The sequence below is a fragment of the Rhincodon typus genome, chromosome 8, assembly GCF_021869965.1.
Source record: "Rhincodon typus isolate 14 chromosome 8, sRhiTyp1.1, whole genome shotgun sequence".
Classification (NCBI taxonomy): Eukaryota; Metazoa; Chordata; class Chondrichthyes; order Orectolobiformes; family Rhincodontidae; genus Rhincodon; species Rhincodon typus.
The window spans coordinates 15600450-15619852 of NC_063339.1; the positions used below are offsets into that span (position 1 = coordinate 15600450).

Consider the following 19403-nt stretch of genomic DNA (forward strand, 5'->3'; position numbering starts at 1 on the left):
TTTTTTCCAGATTTAACAAATAGGATAGATCAAGATGGGAGCAATGAGCAAGTTCATTTTTGTAGCCCTTAGTAACTAAAGGAGCAACATACCCACACAGTTGTTATTCTCATCCAGGGTGTAGCCAAAACGACAGACCAGAGATCTCGGTGGAATAGGATACCTGGGTATTGAGGCTGGTTGGTAGACTGAAGTTTCAGAACGCCCTGTCGATGAAGATGCAGGGTATGTGGGATTAGATGGTCCATTTGCCAGGACGAGTGCAGCAGTCCTTGGCAAGCACAAGTATCCTCCATTGTGATTGATGCATCTCATGTCCCCTTTACAGGCATCCGGGATGGTTTGGCACTCATTAATATCTGCGGAAATTTAAAGAAAAAGAACAATTGATCAGTCATGTTACCTTCATCACCTTGTTTAATGATTTCCTTCCCCTTATCAGCCACTTAGCTTTATTGAGTCACTGAGTGGTTGGCACAATAAGATCTCTCTCTTCTTCTTCTCTCCCTCTTAACAGGTAAAATGATTAATGGACCAGGCCACTGCCATGGTTTGTGAGATGTTGTGATACATTGGAAGACCTTAGCAGCACCATCACACATATATGGAGGTGTTGCACTGTCAGAGTGCCACCTTTTGGTTGGAATGATAAATCACGGTCACTTTTTCAGATTCAGATGGAGGTTAAAAATTCTACGACACTATGTGGAAGAACAGTTGGCTTACGAGCTGGTCAACATTCCCCCTGCTCAAAGTATTAGCCCTGTGCTGGTTCTGTGACAGCAATTTCACCTCTCAGTCAAAAATTGATGATTCTAAATTAAAACCGAAAGAACTGCGGATGCTGTAAATCAGGAACAAAAACAAAGTTGCTGGAAAAGCTTCAGCATCGTTAGCAACTCCTTTGTGTGTCCAAGTGTCTTTCTCTCTCTTTGGGCTCTATCCTGTCATTTATTCCCTACCCCACCCACCTCCCTATTTTCTGCATATAAACTGACATTTCCCCAGCCACTATCAGTTCTGAGGAAGGGTCACCGGACCCGAAACGTTAACTCTGTTTTCTCCTTCACAGATGCTGCCAGACCTGCTGAGCTTTTCCAGCAACTTTGTTTTTGTCACTAAAACAGAATATCTGTTTATAAATCTTATTTCCCATTGTGGAGTGTTACTCTACTTGTCTATTTTACAGTGCTAACTACACTTCGAATGTACTTCATTGGTTGCAAAAAACTTTGGGGCATCTTAAGATCATGAAATCACAGAATCATAGAATCTCTACAGTGTGGAAAGGGGCCATTCAGTCCATCAGACCTGCACTGACCCTCCAAAGAGCATCCCACCCGGTCCTGGCACCCCCTTAACCATATCTCCATGACCCCGCATTTACCATGACTCACCAACCTAGATACTACAGGGCAACTTTATTGTGGCCAATCCACCTAACCTGCACATCTTTGGACAGCGAGAGGAAACCGGAGCACCCGGAGGAAAATCATGCAGACGAGGGAAGAATGTGCAAACTCCAGACAGACACCCAATGGCATTATAATATCTTTCAACCAATAAATCCAAGGAAAAATGATCGATCATTCACCCCATTGATTGGATCTTTGCCCAAAGTGATAGCTTAAAAGAAAACAACAATCACTTTGCATCAATATAATTCAACATGTGAGAGGAATGTTCACAATATGTCATAAGACATATAGCCTAGAAGTCTCACCTCTGCATTGTCCAGTTGAACGGTCCAAACGATATCCATCAGAACACTGCTGGAAATAAACACCACAAAACAATTCTTTTAGAACAAAAGAGCAAAAGAGAAGTACAGCACAGGAACAGGCCCTTCGGCCTTCCAAGCATGTGCTGATCATCATGCCCTGACTAAACTAAAAAAAAACAAACCTTCTGCCCTTTTTCGGTCCGTATCCCTCTATTGCCTCCCCATTCATGTAACAATCCAGACCAATCCCCTTGTAATTGAAACTTCAACCCTGGGAAAAAGCCTCCGACTATCCACCCTATCTATGCCTGTCATAATTTTGTAGACCTCTATCAGGTCTCCTCTCAGCCCTTCCAGTGAAAACAATCCTATTTATTTCATGTCATTCATTTAAAACATGCATCAAAATAAGCAGTGGATATTCATTTGCTGATTGTTGCATTCACCAGCCAACTTTTATTCAAGTCATCCTCTTTACTCCCAAGTCCCCATAAATTATTACTAAAACTCTGATGCAGATTTGCATTTAGGGGTTTAATTTCATCTGTGGTAATTTTTCATTTTTAAAAGAATTGTGCGTCCTCCTTGATGCAAAAACATGGTCCTTCAGGATTTCAATAACTATTATCAGCATCTTAGCAAGTCCACTTACTGCATACAGCTAATAAAATGGAAATACAAACAGGAGAACAAAAATGCATAATAGTTGGGACATTCAGGGATTTTCCCTATGGGCAGAGCTGAAGCAGTGCTCCCCTCAATAAAAAGCACAATGCTTCTCATTTGTCAATATTTCTCCTTCACAACTCTAACAGACACCAATTAAATCTTAAAGGTAGAAGTTACTACATGTGTTGATCACAAATGAACATTTAGTACCTGAACTATGTTATGTATAGACTATTTTCTAGGCATCCATGAACCCATTTCTTGCAAATGGGGAGGGCATTTGTTAAATGCATGTGCACCAGTGTGCGTGAGTAAGGTTAATTCCAGCATTTATAAATCCTACACTTCAGTGTTGCTTTTCAATCCAATTGAGCAATTGTCTGTTGATTGTGTACGGATATTCTGATGGCCCTTTAATGAGCCTTACAAAGATTAGATATTTCTATATAATTGCAATTCATTTCCCTTTTGTAAGAGAGTAGTACTTTCCAGTCTTGATCTGCTTGCCTACTTTTGAGTATGGGAGATTGGCAAGCTTGGTGGAGACAAGCTTGTGAAAGGATCAATAAATGAGGATCAAGTTGAAAGTAACATTGTTATAAATGACACCAAAACTCAAATCAGTATCACCTTGTAAATTCATACCATTCTGGAAGTTACACATTAAGTTGAAAAGTTGTCCGTGGTGTGTTCAGCTTGGAAAACTATTGAGCAGTTTCCAGAATATACAAATAGACATTTGTAAGGAAGAACAGGAAGACAAACTCTCTCTCTCTGCCTGTCTCTCTCGTCAAACTAAAAAAGTCAATGTCTGATGAAAGAACAACCTTGATGCAACAACCGTTTAGAATAGAATCCCTACACTGTGGAAACAGGCCATTGGGCCCAACAAGTCCACACCGATCATCTGAAGAGCATCCCACCCAGACTCACCCCATCCCCATAATCCTGCATTTCCCGGGGCTAATCCACCTTTCCTACACATCACTGGACACTATGGGCAACTTAGCATGGTCAACCCACGTAACCTGCACACCTTTGGACTGTGGGACAAAACTGGAGCAAACCCAAGCAGACTTGGGGAGAATGTGCAAGCTCCACACAGTCACCCAAGGCTGAAATTGAACCTTGGTTCCCAGTGCTGTGAGGCAGCAGTGCTAACCACTGAGCCACCATGCCACTCCAAAGCAATCAAGGATATCGGCAAACCTCGTCGCTACTCAAGAAACAGGGCAACAGCTGCAGAGTTGGAATTCAACTTTCAATCTTATGACTGTAGGACTCTATAAACATTAGGTTTCAATTGCCTCTTCCGCACTGTCTGTACTTGACTCCCCTCCCCCATCGCTTCTAAGCTTTCTACCTGTAATGTATATTTTTGTGCCTGATGTCACATTTGCTTATACTTCTTGGGTTTAATAGATCATCAAACACCATTCACTTTCCTTCAAGAAAACTTTAGAATTGGGCCTGCTTTATTTGTGATCTAGTTAGCAAAGTTTAATTGAAGTGTGAAAGCTACTTAAAAAAAATTAAAAATATTTGTTGCTGCCAATTGAATGGGGTCTTAAAAGAAAGGAGCATATCTCTCTTCCTCGCCTAGTTCTAACACCTCAATCATGCACTCACCCCCGCACCCCCGTCCCCCCAACCGCTTCAGCCTACCACCTCTGTTCTGACCACTAGCATCGATCATATCTCTGACCACATCACTCTTCCCATCTCTGACCACAGCCATACCTAACATACCAGTTCTTAAAGTGACCATGAATGCCATTGCCCACTTCCAAACTTGTATTCTTTCAAACATTGACATATTTTGGTTTGACTCAGGTCAATTACATTGGACCTCATATCAATAGGACAAGGTCACCCCTTCATTCTTTTTCCCTTGGTTAAGAATCTGTGGTAATTACCGTAAATGATACAGCTGAATCAATCTCCTGAGCCCATCCAACTCTGATCAGCAGCACCATCAGTAGCAGTATGGTCAACATCCTGCAACCAAGAAAGGAAAGGTGAACAATAGACAGTGAATAATGATTCCACCATTCATTCCTTCCTACCATACACATATTTACACAAACAACCCACCAACAAAACAAACACTGCTTTCAATAGACTCCAAAATCAAAAATGCTAGGTATCACATGGAATCAAAATTTTATAAGATTTAGAGAATAGGTTCAGATACATAACTGCTTAGTGTATGAATACTGAAGACCATTTTCTGTTCTGATGTTCCAGTTTCCAAGCTTAGGACAATAAAGTAGTATATTTATGCAGTTCCATTCACTTTATGACCTAATGTATTTTGTTGGGAGGTTGGTTAGCTCAGTTGACTGGGCTGCTGACTTGTAATGCAGTGTGATACTAACAGTCTGAGTTCAATTCTCACACTAACTGAAGCCACCATGAACGTAACATCTTCACAACCTCACCCTTCAAGTGAAGGATGGTGACCCTCAGGTTAAACTACCATCATTCACCTCCCTCTAAAAAAAAGCAGACATATGCTCCTCTGTGACAAAGGTTACCTTGCCTTGAAATACATTTTCAAACCCTGAACCACTTTAGTACCACAGGTGATGAGCAATGACTATCGTGAAAAAGAGAAAATTTAATCAGCTACCTATGACATTCAACAGCATTACCACTGCTTAATCTCCCATAATTGACATCCTGGGGGTTACCTTTGACCAGACACTTAACCGGACCAGCCATACGCATACTATATTTACGAAGGGCCTGTACTGTGCTGTACTGTTCTATGTTCTAAGACCAGGTCAGAGGCTGGGAATTCTGCAGCATGTAGCTCATTTCTTGATTCCTGAAAGTCTATTCATCTTCGACAGACATAAGCGTGATGGAATACTCCCCACTTACCTGCTCATCTACAACTCCAACAACACTCACTGACATCCAGGACAAAACAGCCTTCTTGATTGGCATCCCATTCGCTACCTTAAACATCCCATTCAGTAACAGTAACATCTGTGAGGAAGCAGCTCAGAGCGGGAGACTACAAAGGGGCACCAATGCTCAAAGATTACAACACTTAACTTGGGACTGGGTAGCTGAGAGGTATATAAATCATCTTCTCATAACCAGCCCACATTGAATTTGAAAGGAAAGTGAAAAGAAAAATAAGCAGTGACAAACAGTAAAGTCACTAGTGTGTAAGAAACTGACCGGTTTCTATCCTGAAGTTTAAATTGCTGTAAATTAGAAAAGTATATTATTTTTGAAGAACTGACTTTACTTGAAATATAAAAATGCAAAAATGTGAGCTCTACGTTTCAGAACTCAATCAGCAGTTACTGAGGCATGAGATGGAGCAGTTCATTGGTAGCCCAGTCAGAGAGGTTGTCACACCTCAGAAATGGAATAGATGACTTCCGGGCAATCCAAGAAACAAAGGCAGTTAGTGCAGGAGTCGCCTTGGGTCCCAAACATAAATTGGTTTTCCATTTTGAAATCTGGTTATGACAGTTATTCCTCAAGGGAGTGTAGTCAGAGCCAAGTTTGTGGCATCCTGACCAGCTTGGCTATATAGGAAAGGGGTGGGAAAGAAGAAAGAAGAAAGAAGGAGACATAGTGATGGGGGATTGATTAGTTCTAGCATCTCTGTGGAAGTAGACGTGACTCCTGGATGGTATATTGCCTCTCTGGTGTCACAGTAAAGGACGTCACATGGCAGCTGCAGGACATTCTCCCCTAGGAGGATAAACAGCCAGACATGTAGTCCACATCCGTGCCAATGGCTTAAGGAGGAAAGGGGGAATGATCCTGCAATCAGAAAATTTATAAGTAGGATCATAACCCGAGTAGTCTCTGGATTTCTCCCAGTGCCACATGCAAGTGAGTACACACATAAGAGGATAAGACAGATGAGTGTGTGGCTGGAAAGGAGATTCAGGAGGAAGGGCTTTAGATTCCTGGGACAATGGGACTGGGTTCGGCACTAGGCAAGATGGTACCTATACAGATGACTGGGTTGTACCTGAATAGAGCTGGGACTGAGTTCCTTATGGGGTGTTTTGCCAGTGCTATTGAGTGGGTTTTAAATCGACTTGGCAGGGGTGTGAGAACCAAGAGAGAATACTAGAGAGGAATACCATGATGCTCAGAATACTTAGAGAGACTAGTATAGAAAATAAAAAGTCAAGAGGTGAAGTCCGAATAAAGGAGATAATATGGAAGTCTATATTAAGATAACTCTGCATGTATACAAATGCACAGACTATAGTAAATAAGGCTGTGAAGCTACAGGCACAGATTTCCATGTGAAAATATGATGCTGTGGTGATAACAGGTACGTGGCTCAAGGAGAGGCAACACTCAGTGTTAAATATTCCTGGGTACAAAGTGTTCAGGAAGATAGGAAAGGATGGAAAGGAGGAGAGGTGTCGCTGTTGGTTAATGAGAGCATTGCAGTGCTGGAGAAAAAGGATGTCCCAGAGAGTTCAAGGACAGAATCAAATTGACAAGAGTCAAGGAACAATTACATTGTTCAATCTAGTCTACAGACCACTGACAATGGGAAGGATGCAGAACAAAACTGCAGGGGGTTGTAAATATCATAGGCTAGTCATAATGGGGGACTTTAACTACCTGAATGTAGACTGAGACATTGGGCATTGGGGTGGAGCAGGGCAAGTGTTTCCAGATTGCATGCAGGAAACTTTTCCACAGTAATATATACCTTCTATAAAAAGGAACAATACCCTCTTTGACCTGGTTCTTGGAAATGGGGTGGGCCAAGTGGATCAAGTGTTAGTCGGCAATGCTGAGGAGACAGTGATCATTGCATCATATAGTTTAGGATGAGGATAGAAAAAGCCAGCAGGCAATCTTGAGCAAGAATAATTAACTTGGGAATGACAATTTCAATGAGGCAGAAATGAGCTGGGCAAGCAGACCAGAACAAAATGCTGGTGGGAAAAGCTGTAGCTGAACAATTGGTTACCTTCAAAGAAGAAATGGTACAGATACAGCCAAAATTCTCTCAAAACAAAAAGGGAATGCAAACAAATCCAGAACTCTCTGGGTTAAAAAGGAAATAGAAAGTAAAATGAAGAAGGTGTGCTTATGACAGGTATTAGGTAAAAAAAAACACAATTGAGAACCAAGACGAATCCTGAAACCTTCCGAGGGAAGGGGAGAAAGCATATTAGAGAAGAAAAGAGGGTTTATGAAAGAGACTGGCTGCCAGACTAAAGGTGAATCCCAAAGTCGTCCATAGGCACATCATGTAGTAAAAGAGTGGCAAACGGAGCAGTAGGATCAAGTAGGGGCCAAAAAGAATTTATGTACAGAGGCAAGAGGCGTGGATGAGGTGTTAAATGAATACTTTGCATTTGTCTTGACTAAGGAGGTAGATGTTACCACTCTATGGTGACAGAGGAGAAAATTCTGTCACTAGAAGGATTTAAAAATTATAGGGAGAAAGCATTGGATATAATGTGGTGCTTAAAGTTAATAGGAACAGGGATTGGTTAAGATGCAATGAAGAACAATGAAGGAAATGAGATTATAAATTGCAGTACCATTAGGCATACTCTTTCAGACTTCCCTAAACTCGGAAGAACTGCCAGAAGACTGAAGAATAGCAGACATTGCATCCTTGTTCAAAACGTTTGTAAGGATAAGCCCAGCAATTATAGATCAGTCAGTTCAGACATTGGGAAGCTTCTAGAAACATTTTTTTCAATATAGAATTAGTAAGGATAGGGAAAGTAGGATAGTAGACATTTGATACAATGTGTCCCATCAGACTTGTGGGAAAAGTTATTGCTCATGGAATGAAAGGGATAGTAGCAACATGGATACAATATTGGCTGAGTGGTAGGAAACAGAGTAAAAGACAATGGGTTATTTTTCAGGCTGAAGGAGGGTTTGTGGTGGAGTTCCTAGTGGGTCAGTATTTGGACCCTTACCTTTCCAGATATATACATATGATCTAGCTCATGGCCTGCAGGGAACAATTTCAAAGTTTGCTGATGACATGAACTGGAAAACATTGTAAACTGTACAAGACACAAGTTGGTGGACTGGTCAGTTCATGGCAGATTAAGTTTAATGTGGAGAAGCCTGAGATGATGCATTTTAGTTGGAGGATCATTCAAAGACATTATAAAATATGAGGTACAATACTTAAGGGGGTGCAGCAGCAGGAGGACCTGGGTGAATATGTGCATAGATCGTTGAAGACATTAGGACAGGTAGAAACAGCAGTGAATAAAGCATGCCGTATCCTGGGCTTTATTAGCAGGAGCATAGGCATACATGAGCAAGGGACTTATGTTAAACTTGTCCAAGATACTTGTTAGACCTCAGCTGAAATATTGAGTTCAGTTGTGGGCACCACATTGTGGGAAAGATGTGAATACATGACAGAAGCTGCAGAAGAAATTTACAAGAATGATTCCAGTGATGAGAAACTTCATTCATGAGGATAGGTTGGAGAGGTTGGAAATGATCACCTTGGAAAGAAGAAGGATAAGTGGAGATCTGATAGATGTTTTCAAACCATCAAAGAAACTGTTTTTGCTCATGAAAGGATTGTGAATGAGGGGGCACAGATTTAAAGTTATTTATAAATATACCAATTATGGTGCGAGAAAACATTTCTTCACGCAGGTGGTTTGGGAATGGAATGCACTGCCTGGATGTGTGATGGAGGCAGATTCAATTGAGGAATTCCAGAGGTCATTAGATGAGTTGTTGAATAGAAACAATATGCAAGGGAACAGGGAAAAGACACGAGAGTGGCATTATGTCATAAAGCTCATTGTGAGAATGGTGCAGACATAATGCCCGAAATTGTCTCCTTCTGGGTCCTAAAACCTCTGTGATTCTGTGATTTTTGTTGGCACCTTCCAAACCTGAACCTAGAAGAAAAAGGACAGAAATGCTTTGGAACATACCACCTCCAAGTACCCCTCTAAGCCACTCTCCATCCTGTGTTGGAAATATATCGCAGTTCCTTCATAGTCGCTAGCTTAAAATCCTGGAACTTCCTCCTTAACTGCATTGTGGGGGTACTACACCACATAGACTGTAACGGTTCAGGAAGATGACTTAGCACCTGCTTCTGAAGGACAATTAGGGACAGGCAATAAATTTATCAATGATGCTCACACCTAATGAATGACCAAAAGGAGACAGTAACCAGAAGCTTAGTCAAAGGTTGGTTTTAAAGGAAGACAGAGAGAAAGAGAGAGAGAGAGGTTCAAGGACAGAATTCCAAAGGAATGCCATTCAGTCCATCATCACTTGTATGCCCAGAATAGAGGTGGGATTCTAAAGGTCACCATGATTTTCCCCGTTGTCCTAGCCCAGGGATGAAAACCACCTCTACATTTTTAACTGCACTGCTAGAGTCCTATACCCTACTGAATTTCAAAGAAAATTCCAAAACATTCACCCAAATTGAAACCAAAACACATATACATGATATATTTGTCTGACAAGCTAAATCACCAACAGGTAAAATATCACTTTAAGGCCGAGCATCAGCATGAGCCAGTCAAGGATTTTAGCATGAATTCAACTTCAGCCAGATAGATAGACTCCTAAGATGCGTGATGCATTGAGCTAGCTACAGGAGAAGGCATAGTTCATTGCTATAAAAAGAATTTGTAGCAAGCAAGTTTATTTGATAGTATCTCATTTAGGATTGCCTAATGAATAGGTAATTATATAAATGGATTTGAATGTTAAGGTATTTATCAGCATGAGGCAGCAATATGTAACAAACAGCTGCAAGTGGTTAGTCACAGTAATTTATTCTTAAATGTTTCCTGGGATAATTTAATAAAAATTCTGAAAAAGTTTTCTCTCCCATAGAAACTGACACGGATGTAAATAAACATGTGAGCAATTCCACTTGGCCACTGCAAACACAATTTTGGGATTTAGATTTTGTTTTTGTTGAATCAATGTTATCTGACTAGCATGCAATCAGCTCAGTTCATCTCCTTCCTAGTGAGGGAGGGCTGCACTCCAAACAAGGTCAATATATCCTTCCTGTGGTTTTGCGGCCACAGTCGAAGGCAGTTCTACTATTGGGATTTGGCCAAGCAGCACACATCTGAAGTATAACTTCCTCCCTTCTTCCACACTTCTCCCACCCACACCCATCTTCACTTTCAAGATAAAGATCAATATTCCATTGGCCTTTTTGATTTAGTTTTGGGTCTGGGAGCAAGGAAAGGACAAAATAAGAAAGGCCAGTGCTAGTGGTTAGATAGGGTTTTTAATGCCATTCTGATGTACCTGCATGGTTCCAGGGACACGGGAATTCAGCTACAAGATTAAAATGGAGAAACTGGGGTTAGAGTGAAGGAGATTGGGGGATGATTACATTGATCATATAACATTTTGAGAGATTTAATTAAGGTCGATATAAAAAATTCCATTAGCTGATGGTACAGTGATTAGAGAATGTAGATTTAAAATGTTACAAAGAATTGCTTTTTAACACAATGAATGACCTAGAGCTTGTTATCTATTAGGGTGGTGGAAGTGGCCACAATGAACGATTTCAAAAGGTAATTGGATGGACACTTGAGGGAAATAAGCTCGTAGGGCTACGGGGATAAAATCCCTACAGTGTAGAAACAGGCCCTTCAGCTCAACAAGTCCACATTGATCCTCAGAGCATCCCACCCAGACCCATCTCCTTATAACCAACCTAATCTACACATCACTGAACACTACAGGCAATTTAGCATGGCCAATCCACCTAACCTGCACATCTTTGGACTCTGGGAGGAAACCAGAGCATCTAGAGGAAACCCACACAGATGCAGGGAGAATGTGCAAACTCCAAACAGACAGTTGCCCGAGGGTGGAATTGAAGCCAGGTCTCTGGCACTGTGAGGCAACAGTGCTAACCACTGAGCCACCATGCATTGAGTGAGTGTACTAAATGAATTGTTCTATGGTGAGCCAGCATAGACTAGATGGGTTCTATGCTGTAGTTATTTTGTAATGTTTCATGGTAATCATTACCAATCCTAAGGTCATGCATTATAGTCAAATATTTGGGCACATGTATACAATGGTGACTGACTCACCATTGTCACCACTAAGAAAGCTTACTGAATCAAGCTTCGATCAACTTGTTGGGAGCTCAGACAGGAGGCTGGCAGAACACAGCAAGCCAGGCAGCAATCTGGGGGAAAGGAGAAGTCGACATTTTGGGTATTACCCTTCTTCAGGACTTATTAGGGACTGACTGGTGAAATATTTGGCCATTGTTGAACTAGTTTAGACTATATTCTTCACTGAGGGGGATTACCAAATCAGATATGCCTACATCTGTTGGTGGCGCACCCCCACTAATATCTGGACAACACTCAGCGAGTTCACTTCAGGCATAAGAGAGGGAAATATATGTGACTCAAAGAAGAAGAAAAAAATTATTTTCAAAGTTACCACTTTGTGTATTACAATCTATTATTTTACAGCAGATATTGTTAAGTTATGCTGCCATTCGAACCCCTTCCGGCCCCACATTTCACAAACTTCTGCCCCCTCACTATCACAACAACTAAATCTTCCTGTTTCTCGGTATTACTGAGGCACCAGTGAAAGACAATCTGTTAAAGTACATTTTAACAGCTTTGAGTTGTCAGCTCTAACTCATAGTTGGTATTTCTCTTGCATACCCTTACCTCACCTCAGTCAGAAGGTCTTGGATTCTGAGCACAAAATGTAGGCTAAAACCTTAAGGCGGTACTAGAGGAGTGTTGCACTGTCAGGGTGTGCCACACACTAATTGGGATGTTAAACAGAATCCCATCCTGCTCTCTCTCTCTCTTAGGTGAATATTAAAGTCTCAGTGCGCTATTTCAAAGATGAGCAGGGGAGCTGTCTCTGGTATCTAAGCCAATATTTATCTCTCAACTTATCTTCACTAAAACACGTTATCTGTTGATACTCATTGGTGTTTGTGGGATTGTGTTATGCTGAAATTTGGTTGTGGTATTTCTTACTTCACAACAATGGTGGCTCAGAGGTTAGCACTGCTGCCTCACAGCTCCAGGGACCTGGATTTGATTCCAGCCTCAGGTGACTGTCTGTGTGGAGTTTGCACATTCTCCCCATGTCTGCCTGGGTTTCCTACCACAGTCCAAAGATGTGTAGGTTAGGTGAATTGGCCATGCTAAATTGCCCATAGTATTGGCCATGGGAAATGCAGAGTTATCATAGAATCATAGAATCCCTACAGTGTGGAAACAGGCCCTTCAGCCCAACAAGTCCACACCGAACCTCAGAGAATCCCACCCAGACCCATTCCCCTGTAACCGACCTATTCTACACATCCCTGAACACTATGGGCAATTTAGCATGGCCAATCCACCTAATCTGCACATCTTTGGACTGTGGGAGGAAACTGAAGCACCCAAAGGAAACCCACGCAGACACGGGGAGAATGTGCAAACTCCACACAGTTGCCTGAATCGAACCCAGGTTGCTGGCACTGTGAGGCAGCAGTGCTAACCACTGAGCCACCGTGCCGCCCCAAAAAGGACCCAAACTCCTCCCTGGTGGGGAACTGAACCACAGTCTCCCACGTGACAGGCAGGGATACTAACCACTACTCTACCATAGGGGTTATAGGGAGGGGTGGGTCTGGATGGGATGCTCTTTGGATTTGATGGGCCAAATGGCCTGCTTCCACAATGTAGGGATTCTGTAAACAATGGCTGCAATTAACTGGCTTTCATTAACTGGCTTTCACAACCAAATTTCAGTAAAACATGACAGGGGCTGCATAAACTGAAGCCTTTCTTTCTAAAAACATTTTTTATTAGAATATATTGAACCAAGTTTATTTGGATGTACTCAACCTTCACCTTAGCTTGTAGCAAGAAATTCCAGCAAAGATAATGGATACCGGGGAACAGTTGAATTTCTGTTTGACACAATTCTTGTCTCCAGCCACCGTTAGATGTCAGGCCTCTCATAAAATGGATCTATTCATTAGATGCACAGGCCTACAAAGGAAGTTAAAACATTGAAAACAAAATCCACACTTAACTATTCCAATGTGCTCCTGGCAAGCAACATGTGCTGCACTTACTGTACCCTATCCTACAGCACATCCCTCTCACACACATCACGACAATGTCGCCGGGTTCTTAAATGACTCCAATCTATCCTCATACTCAAAGCCTTTTATATGTGTGCACCACCTCTGCCAACTCCACCCTCTCTGTGTCTCTGCAATTTCCTCCAGCTCTACAACTCTGTACTACTTCAAATCTGGCTTCCTACATTACCATTATTCCACTGATCATTGGCAACCATGATTTCAGATGTTCATATCCTCACTGACCTCCTCTTCCTCTTCCTTTAACACTTTCATAGAATCACACATCAGTTAGATTGATCACCCGTTTTTAATGGTTCAGTTCTCTATCTTCTATCTGTTTCGGGCTCTTTGAAGCACACTGGGACATTGTTCTACATTCCAGGCACTCCATCGATGGATATTCCTTAAAATGTGATCCCAGGTAAATCAGATGAACTTTGATGTACTTCTCAAGTTATTGACAAACCTGTGCCCACTATGTCACTGCCAGTACTAATGGATTAGCCTGGCAATCCTAACCCTAATTTACACAGTATTATTGACTACTCTTAACCTGAAACAAAACTGTTTTGAAGTGGGGACGGAATTTATTTTTATACCACTCTGCTGCCACTTTAAAAGCTAGCAAATCACAGAGTTAAGTTACAAAAATAGTCATTTAGAAACCTGGAGTTGGTAAACATTCGTTTAACTAGACATGCAGTGGAATTTTTTTCATGGCTCATTAAATCCAGAGATAGTGCCAAATAACATGAAAATAACTAATGTTCCAATCTTTAAGAACGGCCAGAAACGTGAACCTGGAAATTGTACAAATGGGCTAGTTCAAGAAGGAAAGATAGAATTATAATGATAATTTAAAAAGAATAAAGTTTTCCAAACTTACACCAGATTTAAGAAAGACATGTCAAACTGCACTAATTCATTGCAATGATTTCATTGTCATAGAAATGACGACCTGGTGGCTGAGTTCTCAGAGGGTCACTAAAAGGAGCAGTTCTCAATGATGGATCACTCCCTCTTATGGGCAAGCAATTGATTTCCAAGGCTGGTCATATCCCACAGAGTTTTCAATGATTGGATTTTATAGAGTTCCTAAGTGGTTCTGGAAAAAACCTTGAATTATTTCATCACAGCTTCCTGGATTGAAGCAAAAAGCACTAAGATAAGTTATAGCTATGGAGAATTAACATACTATTTGTTTGTTAACAATGCGTAATCAAATATAACATTAGTTCAGAACAGAAAGCGTTGGGGTAAAAAAAGCAACAAGTCTGACAATATTAGTGGAGAGAGAAACAGAGTTAACATTTTAAGTTCAATGTGACTTCTTCAAGAACTGATCCTGAGACTGTGTTCTGCAGAACAATCGTCAAGATATTTACTCCAACTTTCTCACATAATCTGCTGGGTCTGCTGCATTTTCGAACACTGATTATTTTTCAGATTTCCAGCATCCGTACTTTTTTTTTAAAAGTGATGCTTGTTTTACATCAAGATCGAGTTAAAAACAATCTTTGCAAGTAATTTAATTTTTCAAAATGCATCAAATGCAATGTTCAGAGTATCTAATAACCCTGTGGTCATTAAGATTAAAATGTTATAAGATGGAATGACTGAGAGTTTGACTTAGATTAATCAATCAATTAAGCTTTTCATGTGCTGCCCATCAATATTCAATTAAATATATTGCTTTATAGAGTAAATTACACTTAAAATTTTCTGGGGTAATGAATTGTGTTCACCTGGATAATGAGGTATTTTCAGACATCTAGTACAAGTTCATAGATTATACTTACCTGATAACTTCTTTCAAGTGTTTTGTATTTCAAAAGTAGAATCAAAAATCCAGAGGTCTGATGTTCGGCAAAATTGCTTGTATTTCCCTTTTTTCTCTGATAAGCTCCTTTGAGATGTATGCAGCTGCTGGATTTGAATTTGCGAAAAGCTGATGGCCCTTTCCACACGCTTTGCCCCTTTATCTTGGAGATACTGGCCCCGAAGTGATCAGCACCTAGTTTTGTTCAAACTCCCTTCTAATTCAATGTTAAGCCAATTGGACAAGGAATGCTAAAAATGAACACTTCACTCTCAAAGTACGTTTAGACATGCAAATGGAGTCTCTGTGTCGCTGACAGCTGGTTTATATTACACAGCACCAACTGGCGTGAGTTCCCACAACCAGCTTGTGGATCTTGGCAGTTTAGAGCTTCGTTCTTAGTCTTCCTGGAAAGTTTGAGACCTTCAGTATGTTTAAACTGAAGAGCCTGATAAGTCTCTGCTTTTATATGTTAGCTCATGGGATCTGAATTTGTTTTAAATTAAAATTAACTGAAAATGGTTTATGGAAACATGCCAACACACTCTGTTTTTGCTGTGAAACCACTACCAATTTAAACAGGATATTTGGAACAATTGCACCATGTTTTTTTTTCTCTAAATGCATGGAAGTCTGGGGGACTGTAAGTGCAGCTTTTATAGGCCATGGGTGCGGAAGTGGTGAAGAATGTTAATGGCTACACATTGCATTGTAGAAAGAGATGCCAGGAGCTCAGACAGCACCATTGTAGCTTTTCATCTTTACAATGAAGTAAGACTCAAATAGTCTCGACTTTAGGCCTCACAAACCTGAGGGGTTTTGGATTTGGAGAATTAGGAAGCGCAGGACCCTGTCGAAAATCAATGTCACTGCTGGGGAAGTTTATTTAATCTACCTCTCACATCCATTACAGTAGGACATGGTTAACAAGGTGTCATTCATATCTTGTGTTAATCATTCCACAACTAAACTTTATCAGCTGAGAAATTGCTGTTTGCAATGTTAACCTGAACTTCCTCACTTCATCCATGGGGTGACTGTATAGAGGTTTATAAAATCATGAGGGGATTGGTATAGCCAAGCTCTTTTCACTAGTGTGGGGCAGTCCAAAACTAGAGGGCATAGGTTTAAAGTAAGAGGGGAAAGATTTAGAAAGGACCTGAGGAGTAACTTTTTTAATGCAGTGGGTGTAACAGTTACAACATTTAAAAGGCATATGGATAGGTATATGAATAGGAAGAGATATGGGGCCTAAATGCTGGCAAATGGGACTAGGTCAGATTGGGATGTCTGGTCAACATGGACGAGCTGGACTGAAGGGTCTGTTTCTGTCTTGGATAACTCCATGACTCTATAACTACCTGCTAATTTCATTGTGGTGATAACTGAACAGGTTGGTAAAATTGGAGAGGGGGCAGTCAGATAAACATTGGATTTTCCAGTACAAATAACAATGGGTACCACTCGCTGTTATTCAAGTATAATCCAAGCAGAACATGCAAGAAAAAATTAAAGTTGGAAAATCCTCCATAGTCTGTGCTATCCTACACTGTTGAAACACATAGAAAGGTGAAATAACTGCACAGAGGCCAGTATCCCATCACCAAGTCACCCCTTGTTTATTTGTGCACAGTACACTGCCTGTAGCCAGCCAGCTCGGAGTCAGTCCCCTGAACTGAGGAGATTCTAAATCTTCTGCTTATTATTGGTCAGCCAGTGCCTCCTGATTGGCCCAGGTTAACAACCAGAATCAAAGACCTCATAGTCAAGAGGTCCATCTGGTTCCAATCACAACATTCCTCCCTCCCTAAGTATGAGGATATAGGCCTGGTCTTTCCTGCGATGATTTCACCCCAGGTCCAGTTCCTCTGATTCAGACTCTGACACAGGCAACGTGTACCAGACCATAGCCCGTTTCTTGCATCCAGACCACCTCAAGAGAGTTTCTTCCTCTTCTTCCAGCGGTAACGGCATTGAGACTGCATCTCAGATTCCAAAGTTTTCTCTGCTAGACAGAGGGGGAGAACCTACGGTTTCTGACAGGTTTTCTGGCTGTTCTGAGGGGCCAGAAGTGTTTTTCTCCTGCCCTGTTTACAAGGTAACAGTTTTCAGGTAATCCACACATTTGTTCAGGACTGTCTCACCAAACTTTGTAAGCCACAGGACCTGACCTCGCATCAACCTCACCTTGTACCCAAACAGGGCCATTTCCATGGTTCAGGCACCAAATTTCATCCCTGAATTAAAAATCCCTCGCTTAGAGGAGGCATTAGGCCAGCATTGGCATTCCTGCTGCCATTTCACCCTCCCCCCAAGTCTGGGAATATCAAGTTTAGCCTAGTGCGGAGCCTTCTCCCCATTAGCAACTCTGCTGGGGTTATCCCTATTGCTGCATGAGTGATGGTCCTATAATCGAACAGGAACCAGGACAGTTTGGTATCAAGTGATGCTTTAGGCTGCTTCTTCAAGCCTGCCTTCAATGTTTGGACCATTCTTTCCACCATTGGATGATGGATGGTATGGACCTGTCCTTATGTGCCAAATGCCATTAGACTTCAGGAAGTACTCAAATTTCCTGCTGGCAAATGATGTTCCATTGTCTGTAACCAACACTTCTCGGAGTCCATGTATCTCAAACAATGCTCGCAGCTTCTCAATTCTCATCCCCAAGTTTGCCAAACAGCCTTTATACATGTCCAACCACTTTGAATGGGCATCCACAATGACCGAGAACATTGAACCCATGAAAGGACCAGCATGGTCAACATGTAACCAGGTTTAGGGTTTACCCGCCCATTCCCACAAATGTGGAGCTACTGCCGATGATAAATTTTTGTCCTTGTTGGTTCTCTGTGCACTGCCCCACCAATGCAGCTATGTCAGCATCCAATTCTGGCCACCAGACATAACTTCTTGCTAGCATCTTCATCTTGGAAAACCGTGGATGACCCAGGTGGAGTTCAGCCAGCATCTGGCAGTGACCTTTACTCAGAACAACTATCCTTCTCTCCAAAGTAATATGCAATCCTCTACGGTGATCTGGTCTCTCCAGGTCCAGAAAGGTTTCATTCCTTGTTGCGATGGCCCTGGTGTCTCACCCATTACCACCAGCTGTTTTAGTTTTGTGAGAACCAGATCTGTTTGTGCCCGCAGTCAGATACCGTCAGCAGTTACCGGAAGGGTTTCCAGGAAGTTTAAAACCAAAACGGACTCTTTCAGAGGAAGTGCCACCAGCGGAGTATCTGCCAGTAGCAGGCGGCTCAAGGCATCTGCATTAGCCACTTGACTTCTTGGACAATGTTCTAACTTATACTTGTATGCGCTGAGAATAAGGGCCCAACACTGAATTCCTCCAGAAGCTATGGACAGCACCACCTTGTCTTCCTTCAGTAGCCCTAGCAGGGGTTTGTGATCTGTTACTGTGACATGTTCCTGTCCATAAAGGTCCTTATAGACTCATAGAATCCCTACAGTGTGGAAACAGACCCTTCGGCCCAACAAGTCCACACTGACCTTCAGAGTACCCACCCGAGCCCATCCCCCTATAACCCACCTAATCTACACATCCCTGAACACTACAGGCAATTTAGCATGACCAATCTACCTAGCCTGTACATCTTTGGACTGTGGGAGGAAATCACACCACCCGGAGGAAACCCATGCAGACACAGGGAGAATGTGCAAACTCCACACAGACAGTCACCCGAGGGTGCAATCGAACCCGGGTTCCTGGCGCTGTGAGGCAGCAGTGCTAACCACTGAGCCACCATGCTGTACTGGTGGAACTTTCTCACAGCAAAGATGATTGCCAAACCTTTCTTCTCTATCTGGGTATGTTTGCATTTAGCATCAGCCCAAGTCCAGGAAGCATATGCTATTGGGCATTCCTTTCCTTTGGGCCACTAGTGAGCCAACATTACCCCGATACTGTACGGGGAGGCATCACATGTCAGCACTACCACTCACTTCAGATCGTAGTGGGCCAACACCTTAGATAATGATAACAAGGTGTAGAGCTGGATGAACACAGCAGGCCAAGCAGCATCAGAGGAGCAGGAAAGCTGGCGTTTCGGGTCTGGACCCTT

At 42.0% G+C, this 19403-nt stretch overlaps 1 protein-coding gene across 3 annotated transcripts in view; it reads right to left on the reverse strand.

The window, feature by feature from the left end:
• Positions 1–15594, reverse strand: part of fbln5 (fibulin 5) — a 78651-nt gene extending 63057 nt beyond the window's left edge. Inside the window, exons 1-5 of one of the 3 annotated variants that reach the window (XM_048600151.1) lie at positions 15299–15594; positions 13261–13401; positions 4309–4390; positions 1724–1772; positions 93–359 (exon numbers count right to left, since the gene is read on the reverse strand). In XM_048600151.1, the coding sequence (XP_048456108.1) occupies positions 93–359; positions 1724–1772; positions 4309–4389 (397 nt within the window). In that variant the 5' untranslated portion in view covers position 4390; positions 13261–13401; positions 15299–15594. The remainder of the gene's footprint in view (positions 1–92; positions 360–1723; positions 1773–4308; positions 4391–13260; positions 13402–15298) is intronic. The other 2 variants (XM_020531502.2, XM_020531498.2) reach the window with 2 other exon arrangements.
• Positions 15595–19403: the final 3809 nt, after the last annotated feature.